Genomic DNA, 25,897 nt, shown 5'->3' on the forward strand with positions numbered 1-25,897 from the left:
ACGACGTTTGACAATCCTTAAGTCTCATTTAGCCGAATTGCAACTGACCTTTTTTAAGACACATAAAAGCTTCAAAATTCACAAGTCGGGGTATTTACTGTCGTATTTTATGTCGTAGAACAAAATGTAAAAATCTCTTAAGTTTGTGTTAACCACAGACCTTATTTCAAGAAAACCATTGACCATTGTCGAGACGAGGGAACCGCAAGTGCAAAAATGCTGACCAATTTTCCGGGTTTTAGGACTCATTCCTGCAGCATTCCATTAGTGAGCTTTGAGGGGCGTGGAAGGAGGTTGTGTTAGCTTTGGACAGCGCCAGGCTAGCTGTTTCTTTTTGCTAAGCTATTAACCTGCTGGCTTTAGCTTCACATTTAACAGAAAGACAAGAGAGTGCTATTAATCTTGTCGTCTAACTCTTGTCAAGAGTTAGATAAGACGACACTACACTTAAAGGTCCCATGACATGGTGCTCTTTGGATGCTTTAATATAGACCTTAGTGGTCCCCTAATACTGGATCTGAAGTCTCTTTTATATAGACCTTAGTGGTCCCCTAATACTGTATCTGAAGTCTCTTTCCCGAAATTCAGCTTTGGTGTAGAATAACAGCCACTAGAGCCAGTCCTACAATGAGCTTTCCTTAGGATGTGCCATTTCTGTGTCTGTAGCTATTGAGGAGGAGAGAGGGGGGTGGGGGGTGGGGGTGTGGCCTTGACCAACTGCCACTTTGCTCGTTTGAAAGCCATGATGTCTCTCTCTCATGGGTGGGCCAAATTCTCTGGGCGGGCAAAGCAGATAAAGGGGAGGTAACCTTGCTCCTTATGACCTCATAAGGAGAAGATTCCTGATTGGCCCATCTGAGCTTTCATTTTCTCAAAGGCAGAGCAGGATACCCAGGGCTCGGTTTACACCTATCACCATTTCTAGTCACTGGGGGACCATAGGCAGGCTGGGGGAACTCATATTAATGTTAAAAAACCTCATAAAGTGAAATTTAAATGCCATGGGACCTTTAATCATTTCGTCAAAACGAATATGTGTATTTCCTAAAATGTCAAACTATTAAGGATTCTGGAAAAGCCTTTAAAAACAGCGGTTAGAGGATGCCCGCTATCTCCCATGCTATTTGCGATCTCTCTTGAAACGTTAGCCCAGGCCATAAGGCAAAATAAAATATGTAATGTTCAGATTAAATGCAATAACAACTCAATATCGTTATTTGCAGATGATATTTTGCTGTACATATCTGACCTTGAGGACTCTGTTCCAAAAATTCTTAAGATCTTTAACGAATTTGGCTCAATCTCCGGCTATAAAATCAATTGAAATAAATCTAATCTGCTCCTGTTGAACAACAAACGGGTGACATCAGCTATTAGTGGTACTATACCAACCCAAAGCAAAATTACATATTTGGGCATCAACATACACGCATCGCTACAGCGAGTGGTCCAGGACAACAATGAAACTACACTAAGTAGTGTTCAAAGGGATCTGACTAATTGGTCTGTGCTGCCGGCATCGCTACGGTCCAGGATTGCTGTGGTTAAAATGAACATAGTTCTTCGTGTGAATTTCTTAAGTACAATGATCCCCTTACCCCCACTGATACATTTCTGGAAGAAACTTGATACCGTAATTCGGCAGTATATTTGGAATAATAAACAACCTAGGCTAAAATACTCTACCTTGCAACCAGAGGTGGGTAGTAATGAGTTACATTTACTCTGTTACATTTACTTGAGTACGTTTTTGAAAAAATTATACTTCCAGGAGTAGTTTTAAATCACTATACTTTTTACTTTTACTTGAGTAGATTTGTGAAGAAGAAACTGTACTCTTACTCCGCTACATTAGGCTACAACGAGCTCGTTACTCTTCTTTTTAACTCTTTGGTATTCTACGCGTCATTGTTTTTATCCCCCCCCGCGTACGCCTCATTTAAATGTTTTATTTTGACAGAGAGAGAGACTTCCGCTAAAGGCTCTACCACGTGACTGTGTTTCACCAATCAAACGTAGTTGTGCAGTCTCGTCACGTGACCGTACTCAATCTCAGCGGCGGGACGGGTTAGCTTTACAGCCGCAGCAAAACAAAAATGATAATGTCAGAATCAACCATCGGCAATGCAGACACAGATGAGGAGGAACACCCCAGAGGCCAGATCAACGTGTCCTGGATCTCTTTCAGTTACCCGGCTTCACCTAACCTAACAACCGCGGCCCCGCAAGCTGTGTCACGACCACTGACATAGGCCTATATAATGGTGGTTAACAACTAGTTCAATCAACCATCAGGGTTTCCCAATCTAGCGGCACGTGTTCACATAAAAGAGGCAATGTTTGCACAACATGACCAATAATAGCCACATATTTTACATAAGAAGAGCAAACTATAATTCTACATAAATATGAAGAACACAGACACGGTTTTACAGACAAAACGCAAAACAGTTGCTGCTTCCTAAAACAGGACGACAGCTGGCAAAAAAAAAAAAAAAATAGGCGACGCTGTAGATGCGTAGGCTAGCCTACATCACAACGCTTATCAATATCACTTATCCCCGTCAGTCAGGCACAACATCTGACAATAATTACACTTGTGCTTTCCATAAACTGCCGTTGCTTTAGCCTATTATTTCAGTTGCAACCCTGGCAGTGGGAGCGATCGTGAGAGCTAAAATCTATATATTTCATAAATATACCCATCAGGGAATGTTAACGGGGTTGTCGGTCTCTAAATGTTTCTGTATGAGCACACCCTTTTTTTTTTTTTTTTTTTTTTTTTTTTTTTTTTTTTTTTTTTTTTTTTTTTTTTTTTCTCTCCCCACCGAGCTCCGCCTGATCTTCTAAGAACGGTGATCGCCGTTATCAATCGAGTATTGATTGGTCAGTAGGCGGAGCTTTTACACCGGTTGATCTCCGATCTCCAACATAACCTGCTCCCGACCAGGTTAGGCGTCCAGCATAAGTTCCCACGGCGATTGAACCCGTAACAAGTGATCCACTTTCGTGATACAGAAAACCAAATCTTGCTTCGTAGTCCAGGCCTCTGGCCTCATAATGAAAGCATGTTTACTTTAGTCAAAGTGCCAAACAGCAGCTACATTACCTTGTTCTAGTTCTGCCTGTAGGCCTAGAGCCTGGTAAAAAAAAAGTATAAAGGTTTGGAAATTTGTGTTACTTGTGCTTATTTATTTTTTATGCATTATTATTTTATTGATTTTATTTTTTAAGTATTTTAATTTACCTGGATTATTTTAATTTAAGCTATTTTGTAATTAATTAATTTAAATTAATTTAATTGATTGGATGAACTAGGCTATAATTTGCCTAAAGATGATTATTTTTTATTTTTGTCTGTCTGATTGAATGTTTGTGTTAAAAAAAATAAACCAGACGTTACTCAACAGTTACTCAGTACTTGAGTAGTTTTTTCACCAAGTACTTTTTTACTCTTACTCAAGTAATTATTTGGATGACTACTTTTTACTTTTACTTGAGTCATATTATTCTGAAGTAACAGTACTTTTACTTGAGTAAATTTTTTGACTACTTTACCCACCTCTGCTTGCAACATACCACAAACACGAGAGGCTTGGCCCTCCCCAACCTTAAAGTGTACCACAGAGCCTTTCAGCTACGGGCCCTCAGAGTGTGGATAGACCCCTCATCTACAGTCTAAGTCTAAGAATGCAAGACATCACCTTTGCAGGTGTGTGTCCAAAAAAGTGTATGCTAGCCTATGGTCCTATTATCACCAACACAGTGACCAATTATGGAGCAACTACGCTACACCAATAAGTGGCATTTGAATACCCCAATTTGGCACACCATACACTTAATGTCTGGTAACAAACCTTTTGTTTGTAATCAGTGGAGTGACAGAGGTATTTATAATCTAGACCACTTAATCAGTGGGGAAGGTATGTTGAGCTTTGAGGACCTGAGAGCTAGCTTTGAGGTCCCTAGGACATCCTTCTTCCTTTATCTTCGCTTAAGATCAGCCCTAAAATGTTATGGAGTACCATGGGGGAACAATCTTGAGGTGCACATAATCATTAAATGGCTTGTTGATTCTCCTGTGGGAGGATTAGTGTCCAGGATTTATGCTAAACTGATGCAAGCATCCGTAGGAGAACTCCCAATAGTAAAGAAATGGGAGCGAGAGCTGAGCTCGGAGGGGACCGTAATTAATTGTTTGGGACAATATTTCCCACTGTTCCAAGAACCCAAATCACCAGCAGATCCACTTCAACATATGCCATAGGACATATTGGACTCCTCAGAAGAGATACGTCTCTAAAGGCATTCCTACTCCCTATTGCAGAATCAGTCCTAATGACCTCCGCATCACAAGAATTAGAGGAGAGCGACTAGGCAAGGTGGGATCTCTGTTTTTGTTTTTGCTTATTTGTTTGTTTTTGTTTTCCTCGAGACCGCGGAGGGTGGGAGAGGGTTTCTGATTTTGTTCAATTGTGGTTGTATGTTCAAAATATAAAAATAATAAAAAATAGAAAAAAAAAATAAATAAAATAAAAAAACAGAGAAAAATTGTTAACATGTCAGAGACACAAACTGAAGCTATTTCTTTGAATGAGACCTGACGTGCACTGAGTGAGCGCTGCGAGCGTAGGATAAACTCTGTGACTCACATGTCTACGCTTTATAAACGTCACTTTAATTACATCCAGCCGACGCGTCTCAGTGGGTTTGAGGTTAAAAATACCCCACCTGCAGCCAGACATGTTCTACAGGGGATTGTGTCGCTGCTGCTGCTGCTCGCTGCTTTGTCTTTAGGGACATTTTAAACACAATCACCAGCACAAGACTCGAGAGTTTGTGAGGCCTTTTAGCTCTGAGGATGAACCGGAAGACATTAAATACAACGGATCACAAGAGGGGAACCTGGACCGAGATTAAATTTACTGTCATACCAACGAACAAGAAGGGAGGCTGAGAATGAGCTTTGAGATTTGTGCACCAGCATCCTCCTCGCTCTTAGCCTCTGATTTTATCTGCGAAGCTGCAGGGATGTACATCGTCAGAATGAAATGTCTTGTTGACGGGTACTCCGCCCAACACACACACACACACACACACACACACACACACACACACACACACACACACACACACACACACACACACACACACACACACACACACTTTATCTGAGCATCAGCAGAACACACGCTAACAGAATCAACCCCTAAACACCACAGTCCCGCTACACAACATGAACATCTGCTACTACCGCGGCTGTTAATTTGTGATCTTGTCAAACACATCTTTCCTCACCAGACACTCCTGTTACTCATCCTGCACATATCAAACTGAGGCCTGGGTTACAGGTTACCGTGCGCCAGCTCCTGCGATGTTACCGACGGCATTTTCTATGGACATCGCGCTGGCGGCTGCAGCATGTGTTTGGGTAAATCCCCAGCTGGTTTCTATATTTATTTTTCACTTCAGCTGAGATTCAATTTCATTATCACACCGGATGGTGAGGTGAAATGGTTCAAAATAATCTCAGCTGCAGTGGTGGAAGGTTTAAGTTCATTTACTCAAGTACTGTAGTTTTGTATTTATTTATTATTGTAAGATGTTGAGCTACGTGGCTGGTTAGCTCAGTTGGTAGAGCAGGCGCGCATATATAAAAGTTTATTCCTTGATGCAGAAGGTCCAGGTTTCGAATCCGACCAGTGACGGTTTTCCTGCGTGTCTCCCCCACCCTCTCTCCCCTTTCATGTCTGAGCTGTCCTATCATTAAAGGCAGAAATGCCTATATAAGATCTTTAAAAAAATGTGAGTTACTTATCGTGTGTATATAGTGTAACAGTAGCACAAGAAGACAAGAGTCGTCAGTGTCAGTTACAGAGCAATGTTGACCTAAACTTTGCTAAGATGAATTATTATAATAAACAGTTTAACACTAACAGGGGTCATTGCTCTACTCTCTTGATAAAATATACATAAGAAACATTTTCAATGCATTACCTTTAAGTAATGGAGTAAACTGTTAACGGTTGTGTTGCTCCTTTTTCTTACGTAAAGGATTTGAATACTTTCACCACTGCTGGAGAACCCTAAAAAGTCTAAATGATAAGTGACAAAGTGACTTTCTATTCCACAAACAGGAATCTGACCTCTGGTGTAAGAAATATAGACTTTTTTTTGCAGTAGGAGTACATTAAGTAAATGTTGCTGTTAATACTAAAGTCAAATTTTGAATGAATGAATGGAGGACTTTTAATTGTAATGGGGTATTTCTACATCGTTGGATTGTTTCTTCTATTCTAAGTAAAAGATCTAAATACTTCTTCTAACACTTCTAAGCTGACAGAAACTGCTTGGTTTATCAAAACTACAGATAGGAGATGTTGTCACTAACCTGCAGTCCATCTCCAGCGATGGTTTCCACGACTTCTTCCTGTGAATGAGAAACAGCCAAGATTAGACTCAGAGATGTTCTGCTAATGTTAATTTAATAAGGCATGCACAGTATGACGAATTCAGAGCTTAAGACACACACACACACACACACACACACACACACACACACACACACACACACACACACACACACACACACACACACACACACACACACCTCTTTCATAATATTCCATAAATACCAGAAGTCATGTTTCGAAACAATTTCCTTCCTCAATCCAGGTTGAGAAACACCAAGAAAGAAAGACTGCCACAGAATCGGAATAAAATATCAACAATATATCAAGAAACCTACACCTTATTTAAAAACTGAAAGATTCCTGTGTATAAAATGAATCTCTTTTCCTTAATGGAAGCCAAACACGCTCACCCCACAGCTAATGCAATCATCTGACACTGTCAAAACATCACAACATTAAAAGAGGTGCGGGCAGCAAATGAGAGTGAACTCTGACGTGATGGCTAGGTGATGAGAGAGAGGACGAGCTATTTTTAGCTCAGGGCGGCGGCGGCGGTGGTGGTGGTGGAGGGCAGGCAGAGAGCAGCGTGATGGGGCTGCTGTCAGGGGTTAGTTCTGCTGCTTCTCAAATTGCTCTGCTTTGCTGCGTTCTGGTAAATGGCGGCGATGCATCACTGTCTGAGGAGGGAGGGGGAGCTCGGCTAATCATCGCTCACACCGTTCATCTGGGCCTTCGATTGCTTCACTTATAAATGGTGCTCACTTTAAAACAAACATTTGAGGAATGAAGAAACAGAAATTCACTGATTTATGTTGCTAGTTTCCTGCGGTTTGGTTTAGAAAAAAATAAAAAACATATTAATCAAAAGCTAAGAAACAACGCTATATCATTAAAAGCGTTTTACGCCGCTTTTGTTGTGTTGTTGGTTGACGAACGCAATTTAAACAGCATAACACTTTAGCAGCAAGACCTGCCGTAGTAGTATCTATGTGTAACCTCTAATTCATTTAATCAGTCTCAGCCATCAAGACGGCAAAGACAAAGACAGATACAAAACCAGACGTAACAAAACAGCAACAGAGAATCACAGACATCGATGAATACATTTGAAGTTAAAGGTCCTATGACATGCTGCTTTTTGGATGCTTTTATATAGGCCTCAGTGGTCCCCTAATACTGTATCTGAAGTCTCTGTTATATAGACCTTAGTGGTCCCCTAATACTGTATCTGAAGTCTCTTTTATATAGGCCTTAGTGGTCCCCTAATACTGTATCTGAAGTCTCTTTTATATAGACCTTAGTGGTCCCCTAATACTGTATCTGAAGTCTCTTTTATATAGACCTTAGTGGTCCCCTAATACTGTATCTGAAGTCTCTTTTATATAGGCCTTAGTGGTCCCCCTAATACTGTATCTGAAGTCTCTTTTATATAGGCCTTAGTGGTCCCCTAATACTGTATCTGAAGTCTCTTTTATATAGACCTTAGTGGTCCCCTAATACTGTATCTGAAGTTTCTTTTATATAGACCTTAGTGGTCCCCTAATACTGTATCTGAAGTCTCTTTTATATAGGCCTTAGTGGTCCCCTAATACTGTATCTGAAGTTCCTTTTACATAGACCTTAGTGGTCCCCTAATACTGTATCTGAAGTCTCTTTTATATAGACCTTAGTGGTCCCCTAATACTGTATCTGAAGTTTCTTTTATATAGACCTTAGTGGTCCCCTAATACTGTATCTGAAGTTTCTTTTATATAGACCTTAGTGGTCCCCTAATACTGTATCTGAAGTTTCTTTTATATAGACCTTAGTGGTCCCCTAATACTGTATCTGAAGTCTCTTTTATATAGACCTTAGTGGTCCCCTAATACTGTATCTGAAGTCTCTTTTATATAGACCTTAGTGGTCCCCTAATACTGTATCTGGAGTCTTTTATATAGACCTTAGTGGTCCCCTAATACTGTATTCGAAGTCTTTATATAGACCTTAGTGGTCCCCTAATACTGTATCTGAAGTCTCCTTTTATATAGACCTTAGTGGTCCCCTAATACTGTATCTGAAGTCTCTTTTATATAGACCTTAGTGGTCCCCTAATACTGTATCTGAAGTCTCTTTTATATAGACCTTAGTGGTCCCCTAATACTGTATCTGAAGTCTCTTTTACATAGACCTTAGTGGTCCCCTCTTAGTTATGCTATTATAATTCTAGACTGCCGGGAAGTTCCTTTCTTCCTGTGACACACTGAGCTGCTCTCTCATCTTTACTTGTTTCTTTGTATCACCTCCCAGAAATGCTTTTACTAACCTAGCTCTGGGGTTTACCCCCGAGTCCTTATGTTTCTTCTTCGCAGCTACTCTATTCTCTAAATTCCCCCGTCCAGCTCCTGCACCACCATGCTCTGCAGCACCACGTTACATCCCGCACTGCTGTATGTCATACCACAAGTAGTCAGGATCCGGTATAGGAACTGCACTACTCAGTAAAACGTGCCCTGCTATACAGAACTCACGATACCCAAAGTCACTGTCATATCTTAATGCTAATTCATCACCCCACGCCCCGTCAACACCCACCAAGGCTGGGTCTGCCGGGTTTCCTAAACACTGTCCAATAGCACTGCTAATTGTTGATATTTAAATATACTGTATCTGAAGTCTCTTTATATAGACCTTAGTGGTCCCCTAATACTGTATCTGAAGTCTCTTTATATAGACCTTAGTGGTCCCCTAATACTGTATCTGAAGTCTCTTTTATATAGACCTTAGTGGTCCCCTAATACTGTATCTGAAGTCTCTTTTATATAGGCCTTAGTGGTCCCCTAAAATCGAGTTCTTTTATAGCTTTAGTGGTCCCCTAATACTGTATCTGAAGTCTCTTTTATATAGACCTTAGTGGTCCCCTAATATTGTATCTGAAGTCTCTTTTATATAGACCTTAGTGGTCCCCTAATACTGTATCTGAAGTCTCTTTTATATAGACCTTAGTGGTCCCTAATACTGTATCTGAAGTCTCTTTTATATAGACCTTAGTGGTCCCCTAATACTGTATCTGAAGTCTCTTTATATAGACTTATTATATTATTGATTTTATAAGACAGTGGCCCCTAATACTTATGAAGTTTTATATAGACCTTAGTGGTCCCCTAACTGTATCTGAAGCTTTATTTAGTGTCCCCAATACTGTATCAAGTCTTTCCCGAAATTCAGCCTTGGTGCAGAATTCCAGCCACTAGAGCCAGTCCTACAATGAGCTTTCCTTAGGATGTGCCATTTCTGTGTCTGTAGCTATTGAGGAGGAGAGAGAGGGGGGCAAGGTGGAGGGTGGGGGTGTGGTCTTGACCAACTGCCACTTTTCTCGTTTGAAAGCCATGATGTCTCTCTCTCATGGGTGGACCAAATTCTCTGGGCGGGCGAAGCAGAGAAAGGGGAGGTAACCTTGCTCCTTATGACCTCATAAGGAGAAGATTCCAGATCGGCCCATCTGAGCTTTCATTTTCTCAAAGGCAGAGCAGGATACCCAGGGCTCGGTTTACACCTATCGCCATTTCTAGCCACTGGGTAGAGCTTAGATTGGGCCAAAAAAAAAAAAAAATCAAGCCTGACCCACCCCGAGCCCGTGCACGTTGTGTCCGAGCCCGAGCCCGGCCCGGCCCGACACATTAACTGGAATTATGAGCCCGATTTCAACCCGACACTTTCTTAATACGTGGGCCGTTATAACTGACGTTCTCAACTACAATTCAGAGTTGTTTGAACTACAGAAATCTGTTTAGAATAATCTTAATGAATAATGCAACAAGGACGAAGCAAGTAAACTGCGCCGTTTTGTTTATTCAGACTGGAATGGATCGCAAATGGTTCCACTTCTGGGGCCAATACATTACGGTTTGGCCCGACTCCAGGCCTCTGAGGCCGGTGTAGCGCGGGCGACACAGGGTACGCTCTCAGTCACGAGCCAGACTGCAGTGACACCCGGTCCTTTCACCCACTTTCATTCATCACGGAGATTTAGCATCTATTAAGACTACAGATCCATCTCTTGATTACTCACATTTATAAATGTCTGACTGTAAAAGAGGAAGATGCATCACTCACTCACATGACATCATTACACAGATGTTACAGAACCGTTTCCAGCAGCAACTTTGATGTTTCGGTCAAGACTGAAATATGAAATTAACATATTGTAACAACTTTGGTAAATTCCTTTACTTTTCATCAAAACTTTCATTTGTTTTATGACCAAAATATTAGGGCTGGGTATCGGTACTCGGCCGAAATAACCCAGTACCAAGTAGTACCAAACTTTTCCAGTCAAACGATATCTGCATTCAATCCTTTTTGTGCCTAGATCTAGAATCACTGGACCACCTCACTGTCTGATCTCTGAGGAAACAGATGCACAGAGATTAGTTTTAACTAACAGAAGGCTCTCTAAGTGTCAGGTAAGCAGGTTGCTGTACCTATTTCATACCACCGAATATGTGTGTGCGTCTGAATATTTGATGAGGACACAACGCCTCGCTGGACCCGAACAAAGCCCAGGGATTGTTAATTAGAGTAAGTGCTCAAACACACTCCAAGAGCACCGCAAACGTGGCCAAACGTGACAGCTTTAGATTGTCAGAACAATCCCACTCCCCAACCTTGGTCTCACATGACCCCCCCTCCGGAGCAACTGGGGACATCATGGAGGTATTAATCTATATTTAAAGCGTTCTTGCAAGGGCACCATCTGACTGTCCGCTGTTAACCCTGAAAATGTGAGTCTATATGGAGCTTAACAGTGGCTGCACACTCTGGTTCCAGAAGTAGTTTTCCCCATTTCTTTCACCCTCTGTGAGCAGCAGACTAAAAACAGGAACAATCCTAAAGGACCCCTTACCTCCCGTGCTCTGCTCTCTGCATTTGAGTAGGTTCCCTCTGGACGCCGGCAAGGCCAACCTTCTCTCTCCGTCCTTCCCAGACTTACTCGCTCTCTCTTTCCTTAACAAACACACTGTTTGTGTCAGACAATCAATTTTATTATTATACAAATTGAACATTTGTTGCTGCTGCTCTTCTGTATTTCATTATATTTATTTACTCCTTGCCCCCAGGGGATAAATAAAGTTATTTGAATTTAATTGAATATCTCTCATTGAGTTTCAAGCCTGGAACCAAGACAACCAGCTACGAGGTGAATCATGAACATAAAACAATTTATTCGGCGTAGAACATTTTGAGAACTGAAAAAAGGCAAAAGGTACAAGACTGTGTACATAAACAACCATAGACTTCAGTGGTAGCAGCTAGCTATAGCTGTTCCCAGGTGTGAATAATATCCTTTTTTTCTTTTCATCCATTCCACCCAGTTTAATAAGCAACTCAATTGTTTACAATATATGCAGTAGGGGGTCCCTACTTGGTCTCTCTTTGAGCTAAGGTGTCCCTGGTTTAAAAAATGTTGAAGACCCCTGGTTTAGACAGCCAAAGATCTAAATCCTTATGAAGGAAATGAATGGGATTTTCACTTCCAGAACCACTGCTGAGCTCCATACAAGTTGTTCTGTGTGCAGGAAGTATCCAAAGCCTTAAGTAAAGTATTATTTTACCTATATATTATGTAATTTATTAGGGGTGGGAATCACCAGAGGCCTTACGATACGAGATCATCACGATACTTATGTCACGATACGATATTATTGCAATTTCAAACATATTGCAATGGGATTGTCAAGCAGAGAAACTGACCAACACATATATAATAATAGATTGATACTTGGCATCTGTGTATCGATACAGTATTGCCACAGAAAATATTGGGATAACTATCGATTTTTCCCCCCACCCCTATCATTTATCTGGTTTTACTTTCTACTGGTTAATTTTATTACAGTCTCTAATGTCCTTTGTTAAAGCTCTTTGAGTGCTTCACAAATAAAGTCAGCCCTCTCGTTATTACTGGTTATTTTTCACCGCTGGTATGCTTGCTGCAGTACTCCATATGAGAGACACAGTGCATATGTGCCTGCATGTGAAGCAGAGTGAGGAGGAGAAAGCGACAGACGGACTATTTGTGGTGAAGTATGTCTCCCTGACAGGCCGAGGCGGTGGGAGGAAGAGGGGAGGCAAGTCGGACAGGACTAAATAAAAAAAGCCTTGTTCATTCACATCCGAGCGCGTCTCCAGCCTCCCACCACACAGTCCTGACTGTGAAGCCATGATCAGTGGGCTGGAATCCCTCTGTTTACCCTGCTAAAAATAGATTCCACACACTGTGATGACGTGACATCTCGTGACAAGACCCCCCCCTCTCCCCTCCCCTCCTCACCACTTCTCCTCAGCTCCCCACCACCAACTCACCAACCCTCCTCCCTCCTCCCTCATCCAGACTGTACCGCTGAGCGAGTCATGCCGTTATTGGTATGCAACGCTCAGCTCGGCTGCATGCCACATCTCCTCACAATCCTGTCTGACGTATCTTTGGGGTAAAAATATGTGTCCTGTGAAGAGGAGATGGCAAGAAAGGATGAATTTCAAGGGGTGAGATAAAGGAAAAGAGAAGGAAGGATGGATGGATAGACGAGACAGAGAGAGAGAGGAGGCTAGGGAGAAGGGGGAAGTGAAGGAGGGGGTGGCAATCAATACCATGACTCATTCTTTTAGCGGTGGCCACTTCCTAACAGCATTCATTAAAGCAAACCTAATCATTTGGGCCTGACAATCAGATCCTGCGAGGCTCCATCTTATTTCACTCAAACCACGCACGTTAAAATCATGCACACTGAAACTGAAATGGGAGGAAACCGGCGGAGCTGAAGTCGACTGAACGATTAGTCTAACTATTTTGATCATTGATCGATCGTTAAAGCAATAATCTTTCATGCAAAAATGGTTTTTCAGCCTCTCAAACATGGAGGTTTCCTGCTCTTTTCTGTTTTATATCACACTAAACTTTTTACATATAAAGACATTACCTTTAACTTTGAAAACTGGGAAGGACATTTTCTTTTTTTTTTACCATTTTTGGACATTTACAGATCAAACGATTAATCAAGAAAATTATCGGCAGGATCAATCGATACTGAAATTAATCGGACCAGTACATTACGCAGTGGCTCAGATGGTTGTAGCGATAGTGAAGCTGCCACGACACAACTTCTACCGTGACGCAACAATATTTTCCGCAGGAATACGGTGTCGATACACAGACGCCAAATATCTATCTTTTATTATATAAATTTCACACGAGAATTCAACTTTTTGGTACTAGAATTATAAAATCAATTGCTTTTTCAGTCCGCTAGATGGACTGGACAATACAATTGAAGTGAGATGAACAAAACAGAGAAGTTTATTTTTTTTAGATAAAACAAATGTTGAGAAAGTTTTCCTTTAGGGACATCATTTCAAGTTGGAAAAAAAATAAGTAATAAATTGCAATATATATATATATATATATATATCGCAGAATATCACAATATGTTTAAAATCGCAATAATATCGTATCATGACATAAGTATTGTGATATCGTATCGTGGGGCCTCTAGTGATTCCCACCCCTACTATAGGATAGAGAACATGGTAAACATTACTCCTGCTAAACATTAGCATGTTAGCTTTGTCACTATGAGCACGTTAGCATGCTTGACGCTCAAAGGCTGTTGACTCTTAGTCTTGTTTTCATAGATGTGCGTACATTCATTAAAAAGCAGTATCTGCTGTTGAAAGAAATCAGCAAATAAAATAAATTATCAAAACTGCCTACATTAAAGCTGTAGTGCGTAGTTTCGCCCCCATGAGGAATTCTAAGTAATGACAACATCACTGTCGGCGAGTCCATATGATACAAGCCTTCTGTGATCGCGCAGAGTTGCTAGTAGCCAAGGAGGACACGGAGGATTGAAAAAAACATGATGGACTCTTCAGAAGAGGTCATCATCTTCACTTGAGTTTCTGCGCTGGAAAGTCGCCGGACGCCACAATCTTCTGAACATAGTCACACTGAGAGATCCAGAGAGAGTTGTGTGGAGCTGATAGTCTTAATTAGCTTTGTAGCAGCTCATTTGGCAATGGCTTGAATGTAACGGACATTCATTAATATCAAAAAGTTACGCACTAAAGCTTTAAGTAAATAATAATAAAGAATAATATAATTATTTGCTGTACCGCACAGAATCCACGTGGTAACACTGATTACTTGAAGCTTTGTGGCGACAGGCCGGCTAAGAAACTCCCTCCAGGTTAAAAGTGTTCTTCCTAGAAGCATCGGTCAAAATAAGTTACAGGCTCAACGTAGATCACACGGACAACAGTACCTCGTTAGTGTTTTCCCCTTCAGTGTCTAAGAATAGCTCCAGCTCAAGAGACACAGCATGTACAGGACAGTTGTAGCAAGGACAGGTCAAGTTGTATACAGCGTATACGTAAGTAAATATGTGAGTAACTAAAATGTATTAATAAAGCGATTTTCACAGACTTATGTCACAAAGTGCTTTACAGGGGCAAACACAAGAAACCCAATACAGAATGAGAACACGATACACAATCAGTATTACACAATAATAGTGAAAGTGCAGACATGGTGCATACCAGTCACCCAAATGCCTGTTTATACAGGTATGTCTTTATCTGATTTATTAAAGAATCCAAAGAAACACTGTGAGTGAGTGAGCAAGTAAAACAAATTTATAATGTGCTTAACAGAAAGAGGATAAGAAAAGAGAGAGAAAAGGAGAAAGACTGACAAAATTTAGGGAACATAGAAAAAAAAGAAAGACCTAACAATGTGCGATGAATTCAGACGGACTGCTGCTAACATGAGCCTTTATCTTAAAGCAGCTATACACAGTCGCTAACATGACCGCAGACTATTAGTCTTGTTAGTGGTTTGATTACTTGGACATTTGCACGATTACAAATTACAAAAGCAAGTACTGTGGGTCCTGCATGTCGTAGTCTGGATCAACATAAGTACATTTCCAGGATAATTTCCTGATCGCTCTCTCTGTGTTGCCCTTCTCAAAGCTCAAGCTAAAAGCTGAAAATGGCAAGTTTTGAAGACAATTTAGATCGTGCAACAAGGCAGGCCTGCTTGGTTCTGTCGGGGAATGATTGTAAAGATTTACAAAGAATATGTTCACGGCATTTCCTCTCTAACTGGGACGTTTAGGGACCGACTGGTGGGATTGCTGTGGACGAAGTACACACGGAGATACTCTGGTAAGAGCAATTAACATTTTAACCATGTATTCAGCTAATTTAAATAGCTCACGTTACTGTATTGTGTCAACAGTTAACTTAATTTAATATTGTATGGGCGGGTTTTTTTGCGGGGTGCACATGTTCCACCAAAACAAGTTCCTTCCTGAGACTATTTTGCAGAGCCACCGGCGCTGCGTCCAGAGTTTAGCGCCGCCCAAGATGACTGTGATTGGTTTAAAGAAACGCAAACAAACCACAGCGTTTTTTTTTCTCCTATCCCAGAATATATCTGTGGTGTAGCCAGACTTTACTCCCGCGGCGCTGTGGAGATAGAGCTGGAAATACGAGACTATTCATTTTGTCACCCTGTCTTGTAGAGGAATTCAGCGTAATAATCTAGTTGATTGTAAATGCAGATTATGTTGTGCTCACATAGCACATATTCCTAAATAAGGTTGCTTTTTATCAAATTTTGACAAACTAGCAATCACAGAGTTAATCTGGGGCCAAGTTTGGTCTGAAGTGTGCATTGTACTTGATGGTGGTTACAAAGGGTCGGAGGAGGAGGACTCACTAACAGGTTAATCAAAGCCATGCACACTGAAATATAGCCGTTTAATGCCCATGTATATTGGGCATTTTACATTATATTGGGTGTGTTACATGCAGAGATGTCTGTCTGTGTTTTGTAATATAGGAAGAAATGTATAAGATATTCTGTGAGGTTTATGCAACCTGTAATTTCAGTGTCAGAAGGCTGTTACATAGGAGACTCAATATCTGCACAGCACGCAAACATACACACGATAGCATTCTCTTCAAACAACCAGAATCGTAATATTGATCAGCTGTTTTGGTAATTTAAAGCCACAATGACGGACGCCACCTGGCCACTTCAGCTCATTCAAACACTGCCCGGATAAATATGGTGGGAATTAATTAACATTTGCATCGTCAATTTCCCTAATTAATGAGAAATCTTAAGAGTTAATTAGCGGCGACACCGTGTTATTAGGTATACGGCATGACTCACCTGCAGCTCTGAGTTTATCTGCGGTCCCGATTATTCAGCTGGATCGCCACATAAAGCCTGAATGCAACATCGCTGTTGTCAGTTAAAGGTGTATTTCCCCCAGCTCACATCGCAGTGCAGAGAAGCCTGACGATAGCGTCGGTGATGGTGTGTATATTTTAGTGGATTGTGAGCGCTGGCCGTCCTGTTATCCCCCCACACGGAGCGTTCAATCCCCGGTGTGTCCGCCTATCTGTCCCGCTGCTGCTCCTCCATCATCCCAATGCATGGCCGTTGTGTCCGGTGTTTGGGCTTCTCTGTGTTGTCGGTAGCTGGTGATATATCCAGGTTAGAGTTACATCAGAAGACAGGACATCTCTTCTGTCGGACATCAAAGGAGAAAGGCGCCCCCCAGCGGCGCTCAGCCGCCTGCAGGCGGTAACGTGTTGGTTATTATGGGAAGTCTCTCCACTGTCCCCATGTTTTTTCAGGAGGTCATGGTGCTTAATGAAATGCTCTCTATGGCTAAAATGGACCAGATTCGTTTTAACAAAGGGAATTCACAAACTACATTTTTGATATTGCTTGATGAGACTTAAATTAATGTCAGTTTTGTGTGTTTGCTGCTATGCTGTGCCCTTAATCTGAATAAACTTTGATCTTGCACTCTGATACTCTGGCAGCCCTCCAACTAGGGCTGGGCAATATATCAATGTTATATCGATATCCCGATACGAGACTAGATATGTCTTAGATTTTGGATATCGTAATATGGTAAGTGTGGTCTTTTCCTGGTTTTAAAGGCTGCATTACAGTAAAGTGATGTACTTTTCTGAACTTTCCAGACTGTTGTAAGCTGTTCTAGTATTTACCTTTACCCACTTAGTCATTAAATCATTTCTATTGATTATTTATCTAAAATCTCATTGTGTAAATAACATTTTGTTAAAGCACCAATAGTCAACACTACAATATCGTCGCAATATCGACATCGAGGTATTTGGTCAAGAATAATATTTTTTTTTTTTTGTCTGTTTCTGATCTTATTTTGTTTGCTGTTTTGTCTATTTTTACTTTGTGACTATTTAAAATGTTCTCATGACAGTCACAAAGTAAACAGCAAACAAAATAAGATCATGACATTTAAAATGTTCTCATGACAAAGCACATACAAATTTTTATTATACAATTCCTGCGTAAATATTCCTAATAATTAGTGATGGAAGAAATAGCCTACTCATCTATATTCAAAATGTACTTGTGTATAAGTACAAAAATATGAGCATCAAAATACATTTACAGTAAAGTACATTTTAGTTATCATATTTCCATGTTATGCTGCTTTATACTTCTACTCCACTGCATTGTGGAAGCCAATATTAGTGCACTTTTTACTGCGCTACATATATTTGACATTACATTGCAGATAATAAATAAATATAAATCATAAAGTTGTATTATAGATTGAACTAGCCAGCAGAATAAAGTTTACATTAGTTCCACTTTTACCAGCTGAAACATTAACATAATGAACACATTAAAGCATAATAATTAATCATCAGATATAATAGGCCATATGATATTCTGAAATGGGCCATTCTACTTTAACGTACTACTAGCTATAAGTTTAAGGATCTGAATACTTTCTGCACAACTGTTTAGGCCCACTCTTCTTAAGGCAATTTATTAGATGTTTTATACATGGTCACATAGCTAGCTAATAAATTATATGTATCCTTATGGATATAAAGTTTCTCTGGCTCTTGAGAACTGGGGCAGAACAGGTTTTCAGTTTGATTAAAACAACTTTATTATCACAATTTTAAATAGCAAAGCTTTGGCTGTTGAATTACATCCTAGATATATTTAAGTGTCCACAGATCATTGCTAACTTAATCCACAAAAGACTTATTTATGTTTTTCAGCAGATGCCTTTAAACCATATTTCCTATTTTTAAATCAAACCTTGGTGTTCACAGAAAATATGTAATTATATTGTTCGGAATGTAGAAACGCTAGAAAGAGGTGACCGTTTTTTTATTTGCGAATGTAGCAACTGTAGAGACGTTAGGCTAGCTTTAAGCTAGCTAGCAGAGGACGCTAGCTAGTGTCGGTCGGACGTGTGTTCACCAGCTCGGCCTCTGAACTCACCAGAAACTCCATTTATTTCTGTTAGCTTCCTCCAGTCTACGTAGTTTTTGTTTTCGTTTCGTCTTTGCTCGCTTACGTACTAACGTTAGCTAGCTTAAAACCGCGATACGAGAGAATCTTAAAACGGTTTCAACTCTCACCAGTACGCGTCTTACGTCACGTCAGTTCGCGCCGCCTCGGCCGAACTCGCGTTCTGACATTAAATGAAATCGCGCCGCTTCTAGAATTCGCTGGAATATTATTTATAGGTTTGATTTAATTCATTTTTGACCAAAACAAATTATCTATATTTTTATCTGACGTGTTTTTTTTTCAGAATCACTGCCGTGTGTTTTACCTTGGAAATCATGAAAAAATACCTCTAGTTATCAAAACAAAAAAGCTTAATTTATTGTGCAACAACAACATTATAGTTCCAGTGGAGATCATGTCAGGTAGTAAAACTGCATGGCAAAAGGAAGCAGTGCAAGAAATTCCATGCACAAACATTGATCAAAGAGAAACAACCACGTGTGTGTGTGTGTGTGTGTGTGTGTGTGTGTGTGTGTGTGTGTGTGTGTGTGTGTGTGTGTGTGTGTGTGTGTGTGTGTGTGTGTTTGTGTGTACAGAAAAAGTGTGCTGGTTTGGATTTTACAAGTGGCTCTAATCCGGAGGTCCAACCCTGTACGAAACACGGAATATAAAAAGATAGTGACAAGCAGTAATGGAAAGTAAACACATAATAAAGGCAAATTGATTCAAGTAAACAAATAATTCCTTCAAGTTTGATACATTTGGCCCGAAACAAATGACAAATAAAAGAAATAAACGTGTAAAATATGCACAAAAACATAAAATAAATACATTTTACCTCATGTCAAAAATGTCCACAAACACATGAACAAACATGGACAGTGATATTTCCCAAGTGGATGAATGTCTCTGCTGGAAAGTCCTTTTTTATTATTCACATAGCAGATTTAAAAATCGTCACCTGAATATGGCGAGTAAAACACATCATATTAATTTTTCTGTGACTAAAAAAGTAAACGAATTTACAAATCTTTGTATTACTAAAAAATAGACTCCAAAAATTGCAATATCTTTCAGACATATAAAAAATATCCCAGAGTAATTAAGTATTAAAAAAAAGATACCGTGGAGTTGCTGTACAGACGGACGTATGGCACAGAAAGAGACAATCAGTGCAGTGTATAAAACCAAGACACTAAGTTGTAGCATCCACACTGTGATGTAAAAAGACAGACATTGCTATATGTTGGCAGAGGAGCGGAGGACGTGGAATCTCTTCAGAGTCATGCGGATGGATCCCAGCTCACGATTCAGTACCTCCAGACGATTCTCTAAGGCCACCTGACGAGGAAAGAAGAGCAGAAAATGAACTGGCACTACTTTGATGATGGGTTAAAGGTGCAGTAGGTAAGACTTATAAAACTAACTTTCTGTCATATTAGCTGAAACTGACCCTATGTTCCAGTAGAACTACATGAAGCAGGTCATTACAAAAAAATCAGGCTCCTCTGGCTCCACCTACAGCCTGTAGTGTGATTTGCAAAAATCGGATGCTTCAGATGCACCAATCAGGGCCGGGGGGGGGGGGGTGTCTAACTGCGTGTCAATCACTGCTCATGCACACGCATTAATTCTCCCTTGTGGGGGGAGGGGCTTAGGAGACTTTTTTGGGCTTTAGCGGAAAGGGGGGAAGGGACTGAGAAGTTTTCGATATTCAAATTGTTTGGCCAAGTCCTGGATCTTCGCAATCCTACCTACAGCACCTTTAATAGTTTTATTTTTTAATGTAGCAAAATGTGAAAAGAGCCATACTGCTAGCGTGGCTTAAAATTATTTAAACTCTTGATCAATTGGCTGGCTGATAAGTTTCGTTTTTTTACGTTAGTAGTGAGAGTGGCCGGGAGAAGTACATAGTAGATATTTCTGAAGTGTGTAGTTGTCGTCTGTGTCGCCATCCGTACATGTGTGCGTTCAGAGATATATATACATGTGTATTTCGGTGCCTTAGGTTTATATGCACATTGGGTACCGAACCCGGTACTTTTACCGGTACTGACCAAATCACGTCGGTACTACAGAGTATTGGTTCACCTAAAATCAAACCGTGCCAAATTTCGGTACCTGAGAGCACGTAAGAGCAAGCTTATCTGTCCTCTCTGCATGTTGACAGAGAGCAGAGGTCGAGACAAACACAACACACGCACACACACACACACACACACACACACACACACACACACACACACACACACACACACACACACACACACACACACACACACACACACACACACACACACGCAGAGGTGCAGACGGAGCAAACTACATGGGCTCTGAAAGCGGTCGCGGTGCTGTTGATGTACACTTCCTGTGAGACAAGCAGGCACAAAAGTGGTTTCTGTGCCCTGGGGACTGACTGGCAGGCTGAGGTATGAAGGCAAGGCAACTTTATTTCTACAGCACCTTTCAGCAACAAGGCAATTCAAAGTGCTTTACGTGGAACATTAAAGAGCAATTAAAAACGGCCATGATGAAAATAAAACAGGCTAAAAAATAATAATATACAAATACAAGAATACAAGTTTAATAATTATTCAATTTAACAGATTGTAGGGACGGGTTTGGGAGGAGAGAGGGAGGAGTTTTATTTTTATTTAATTTCTGTCAGTGTAAAATATTCTGAATAATAAGTAAATAGGATAAATAGGTCTGGAATTATTTTTACAACTGAAATATTGTTTTTTGTAACAGACAGAGGGAAAGTACCAAAAAAAGTAACGTTGGGTACCGGAACCGAATTTGAGGCACCGGTATTGAGACTGGTGTTGGTTCAGATGCGAAAGGTACCCAACCCTAATTGTACGTTCTGGGATATTCAGTTGAAATGCAGTATGTTAGCATAAAGTTCACTAGCAGCAGGCTAATGCTTAGTATTATTAGTGTTACACTACTATTGTGCTTATGTGTGTACTCACATAACACTGTATAATCATTATCGGAGTGTTTATAATGGTTGTGTATTAGAGAACTACTGTGTGTTTGGGCTGATGTTACTGAGATCCCAGCAGTAAGAAGGCTGTTGAAATTTAATAAGGAGCTGATGTGTGTTATTTGGTATATTATTTGGTTATTTTGATTTAAGCAGCTATAGCTACTCAAAGTGAAAGTTATACTAATTATCATTTATTAGCCTTACTAATTGCATCCTGTCAGCACTGTCATTTTTGCGTGTATGCTGATATTTCCCTTTTATTTATTTATTTATTTATTGTAGAACACAGACAACCATCTGCCTGCTGCCAATAAATCTATTGAAGAGCAGCAGAGCATTTGACTGCATTCTTACCGATGCGCCACAGTGGTCACTTATTCCCAAACAGCTACAGTTACAGTCCTAATTATCAAGTCTCCATTACAGTCACAGCTGTGTAATGGGAAGAAGTTTGGTTAAACCCTATTTAAAATAGCTACACAAGACAAGATAAGATTTCTAAGTGGATACTCGTTTGATATATAAAATATAAAATTATATAAAAAAAAGAAAATCGGTACTTTAATAATGAAACTCCTAACCATTCAGCCCTAATTACAAAACAAACAATCATGGGAACATGATATGAAGATAATCAATGTGTCCTACCTCATCTAACCGGGTCTGTAGAGTCACTCTTCCGCCTGCTCCAGGCATCCGGCTCAAAGCTGCCTCAATCTGCCCGACACACACACACACACACAAATAGGTCAATCATTAAATAACAAAAATCATTATATTAATGCAACAACCGGCACATGACTGGCCGAAACCCTTTGACTGGACTCATCAGATAACCTGGGGGGCCAGACGTCACTGAATGACCAGGACAGAGGGAGGGGTAAAAGGGGGGATGTGGACATGAACTTCCTAAAAATAGAAGTCATTGTGGAGCGGTATAAAATACAATGAAGTACGTGTTACATAAGAGGTCGGGAGGGGATTAGAGTTGTACCGTTCAGGCCTGTGTGTCCGAGATACAAGGCCCTTGAAACTGAACTACACAGAGTCCTTTTCACTAAATGTCCTTCGCTGAGTTAATACAAAATGTCCTGGTTGACGGCTGGTGGCTGTGTGTGATGTGATGAGCTGCGAGTCTTTCACAGTCAGCTCATTTAGCACAGAAAAAAAAAAACACTCACCTGCAGTTTCTCCTGCGTCAGCTCGTCAAACAGTTTCTCTGCCTCAGCCAGCGAGTGGAGTCTGTCCAGGAAAAGTGGAGCTGCGTCCTCATAGGAGTCCCGCAGGTCGGATCCTCTACAGTCGCGCGGCTCCTCCCAGCCCAGCTGGGAGTGTCTCTCCGGTGGGTTCATGCTGCCGGAGGACTCTGGCTGCTGGAGGTCTGAGGGGGAGGAAGACATAGAGTCTCATGTGTTCATGAGAGAGGACATTTACACTCATTTTCTTCCACCCCGTTTACATAACATAAGGAATACAGCTGCAATGATTATTTTCATTGTTAATCTGTTGATTATTGTCTTGATTAATCGATTAGTTGTTTGGTCTATAAAATGTAAGAAAATTGTCAAAAATGTGGATCAGTTTTCCCAAAAGCCCAAGATGACGTCCTCAAATGTCTTGTTTTGTCCACAACTCAAAGAGCTTCAGTTTACTGTCACAGAGGAGAGAAGACACTAGAACAATATTCACATTTAACAAGCTGACATCAGAGAAGTTTGACTTTTTACTCAAACGATTATCAAAATAGTTTACAATACAACTTGTCAATTATTCGATTAATCTTTGCAGCTCTAATCAGGAACACCTCTAAATAAAATAAAATATCTCTTAGAGCTTGAATATATTACCATCTTCTCTGTCTGATGACGAAAAATGGAGTCTCTTCCTAGGACTGCTGCTGTGGAATGAATGACGTCTCTGGTCAACTTGTCCATCAATCCTGTAGACGGAACATAATGTGATTTTTTAAATTCATTTTATCCAGTGTAAGAGATGGATTAAAGTCTTGTTAAAGAAGCTGCGGTTCTGTTTCTTTAACACTGGCTGGTTTTAAAGGCTGCATTACAGTAAAGTGATGTACTTTTCTGAACTTACCAGACTGTCCTAGCTGTTCTATTATTTTCCTTTTCCCCACTTAGACATTATGTCCACATTACTGATGATTATTTATCGAAAATCTATGTGTGAAAATATTTTGTTAGAGCACCAATTGTCAACCCTAGAAAATCACTGCAATATCGATATCAAGGTATTTGGTCAAGAATATCGTGATATCTGATTTACTCCATATCGCCCAGCCCTATAGCTCAGTTAATGCTAAGACTATATTTTAACAAGCTTTGTGCATTATTGCATTATTTTATCTGATAAATAAATAAATGAGTAAATAAAAGGTCTAAAAAGGTATATTTCAGCAGGCAGTCTCTTACTGAAAATGCATAACAACTACGTTGTACATAAATATCTGTATGGAGCCACAGGAGTGCCATAAAAAGTAAAATATAAAGAAAAATAACAAAATATAAAAGATTAAAAGTATTTAAAAATATATAAATAAATATATACAGAAATAAATGAACACTGTGTGTGTGTATATATATATATATATATATATATAATTATATAATTTATTTCTTTTTATATTTATATATTTTTAAATAATTTAAATGTATTAATTTTTGTGTAACCCTGTGATGTGGTTGGTATGAGCACGATTCAGCCTCAGCCTCTTCACACCAGCAGCTGTAGAGAAAATTACCATCCATCCCATAATTGTTGAGATATTTCAGCCGTTGCCCCCTGCTTCCAGCCGTCACGCTGAGCTAAGCTAATTGCCTCCTAAACTCCATGCTAAATGCACAGACATTAGGGTGATCGATCTTATCTAACTCTCGAAAAGAAAGCAAAGAAGTGTATCTCCCAAAAAGTAGAACAGTACCTTTAATACATGCTTTGTGTTGCTCACCTTTTGTGCAGGTGTTCCTCTCTTGGCATGGAGTGACCAAAAGCAGTGGAGTAGTTCTCAGTGGGGCAGCGTTTGGGACTGGACTTTGCAGACATGGGCATGAGTAAAGTTCCTCTCTTTGCTGGATGGAAGAGAAAAGCACACAATTAATCACAAGTTTAATACACCAACACATCATTAATTAAAAACTACATTCTCCAGTGAGGTTTAGTGAACCACAAAAGAGAAGATTATGAATTTATTGGCTTGGCTATTTCAGCAAATACATAAAGTGACAACTATTTATAGTTTTTGGTTGGACACATAGCATATCTCCTTATCAATCACAACTCGTGGAGTAAGTCGGCTATGAGTTTACTTTAATCATATGTAAGTTCGTGAGGTGTCATTCATTTTCAATTCATTTGTTTCATCTGTCCAAAAAGCAAAAAGAAACAGGTAACCGGTGGTTACAGCCTATAACCCTTAGCTGCAGCGCCTATGTGTATTTTCAAAGCTCCTTAGACGAATAAAAAGAAAAAAACTATGAGTTTAGCTTGTGCAAGTGCGGCCAAAAATCATGTTACCACACCTGCAAACACGTATATATGCTTGTAAAAACAAAAAAATGTCGACAAAAAAAAAAAGACTGATCCGGGACTGAGCCGAAAGCTACATTAAAGGCTTGGGGCCCTATCTTGCGCCCGGTGCGGCGCAGCGCAACACAAAGCCCGCCTTTGTGTCTTTGCTAGTTTAAGACCAACGCAGTTGTCAGTTTCCCGTCCAGCGCCCGCGTCGTTTAAATAGCAAATGCACCTGCGCCCATCTTTGCGCCCATGGGCGTGCTGGTCTTACAGGGAGGTGTGTTCAGGTGCATTCTGGGAGTATTGCTATCTTGAGGCAGCGGGAAGTGATCGCGCCATTGACCAACAAAAACCTGGTCTAAAGTCAATAGAACATTTCATTGTTATTTTAACAGAGCATTAAAACCCCACAGTTACACACACAGGGACGCACAGCAGCACAAAACACACACACACACACACACACACACACACACACATGCAGAAGATTACAAATAAAAATGTTACGGTGCAAATCCTCCATCATAACAGCAATGCGGCAAGGTCCAAACGCGCCTTGCTTTTAAAGGGAATGGGAGATGATCTCTGATTGGTTTATTGCATGTT

At 40.3% G+C, this 25,897-nt stretch overlaps 2 protein-coding genes across 7 annotated transcripts in view; both read right to left on the reverse strand.

Moving 5' to 3' along the window:
• The window catches only part of LOC120545032 (membrane-associated phosphatidylinositol transfer protein 2-like), a 60,637-nt gene extending 41,761 nt beyond the window's left edge, over positions 1 to 18,876 (reverse strand). For 2 of the 4 annotated variants that reach the window (XM_039778967.1, XM_039778964.1), the window contains exons 1-3: positions 18,760 to 18,876; positions 16,630 to 17,037; positions 6,392 to 6,430 (exon numbers count right to left, since the gene is read on the reverse strand). The gene's annotated coding sequence lies outside the window, so the exon portion shown is untranslated. Of the gene's footprint in view, positions 1 to 6,391; positions 6,431 to 6,635; positions 6,657 to 11,295; positions 11,387 to 16,629; positions 17,038 to 18,759 lie in introns of those variants that run through there. The other 2 variants (XM_039778965.1, XM_039778966.1) reach the window with 2 other exon arrangements.
• Positions 18,877 to 19,124: 248 nt separating this feature from the next.
• The window catches only part of LOC120545033 (M-phase phosphoprotein 9), a 28,834-nt gene continuing 22,061 nt past the window's right edge, over positions 19,125 to 25,897 (reverse strand). For all 3 annotated transcript variants that reach the window (XM_039778969.1, XM_039778970.1, XM_039778968.1), the window contains exons 20-24: positions 24,729 to 24,849; positions 23,611 to 23,702; positions 22,945 to 23,144; positions 22,412 to 22,480; positions 19,125 to 20,112 (exon numbers count right to left, since the gene is read on the reverse strand). In XM_039778969.1, coding sequence (XP_039634903.1) covers positions 20,011 to 20,112; positions 22,412 to 22,480; positions 22,945 to 23,144; positions 23,611 to 23,702; positions 24,729 to 24,849 — 584 coding nt within the window. In that variant the 3' untranslated portion in view covers positions 19,125 to 20,010. The remainder of the gene's footprint in view (positions 20,113 to 22,411; positions 22,481 to 22,944; positions 23,145 to 23,610; positions 23,703 to 24,728; positions 24,850 to 25,897) is intronic.

This window comes from Perca fluviatilis, chromosome 17, assembly GCF_010015445.1.
Source record: "Perca fluviatilis chromosome 17, GENO_Pfluv_1.0, whole genome shotgun sequence".
Lineage (NCBI taxonomy): Eukaryota > Metazoa > Chordata > Actinopteri > Perciformes > Percidae > Perca > Perca fluviatilis.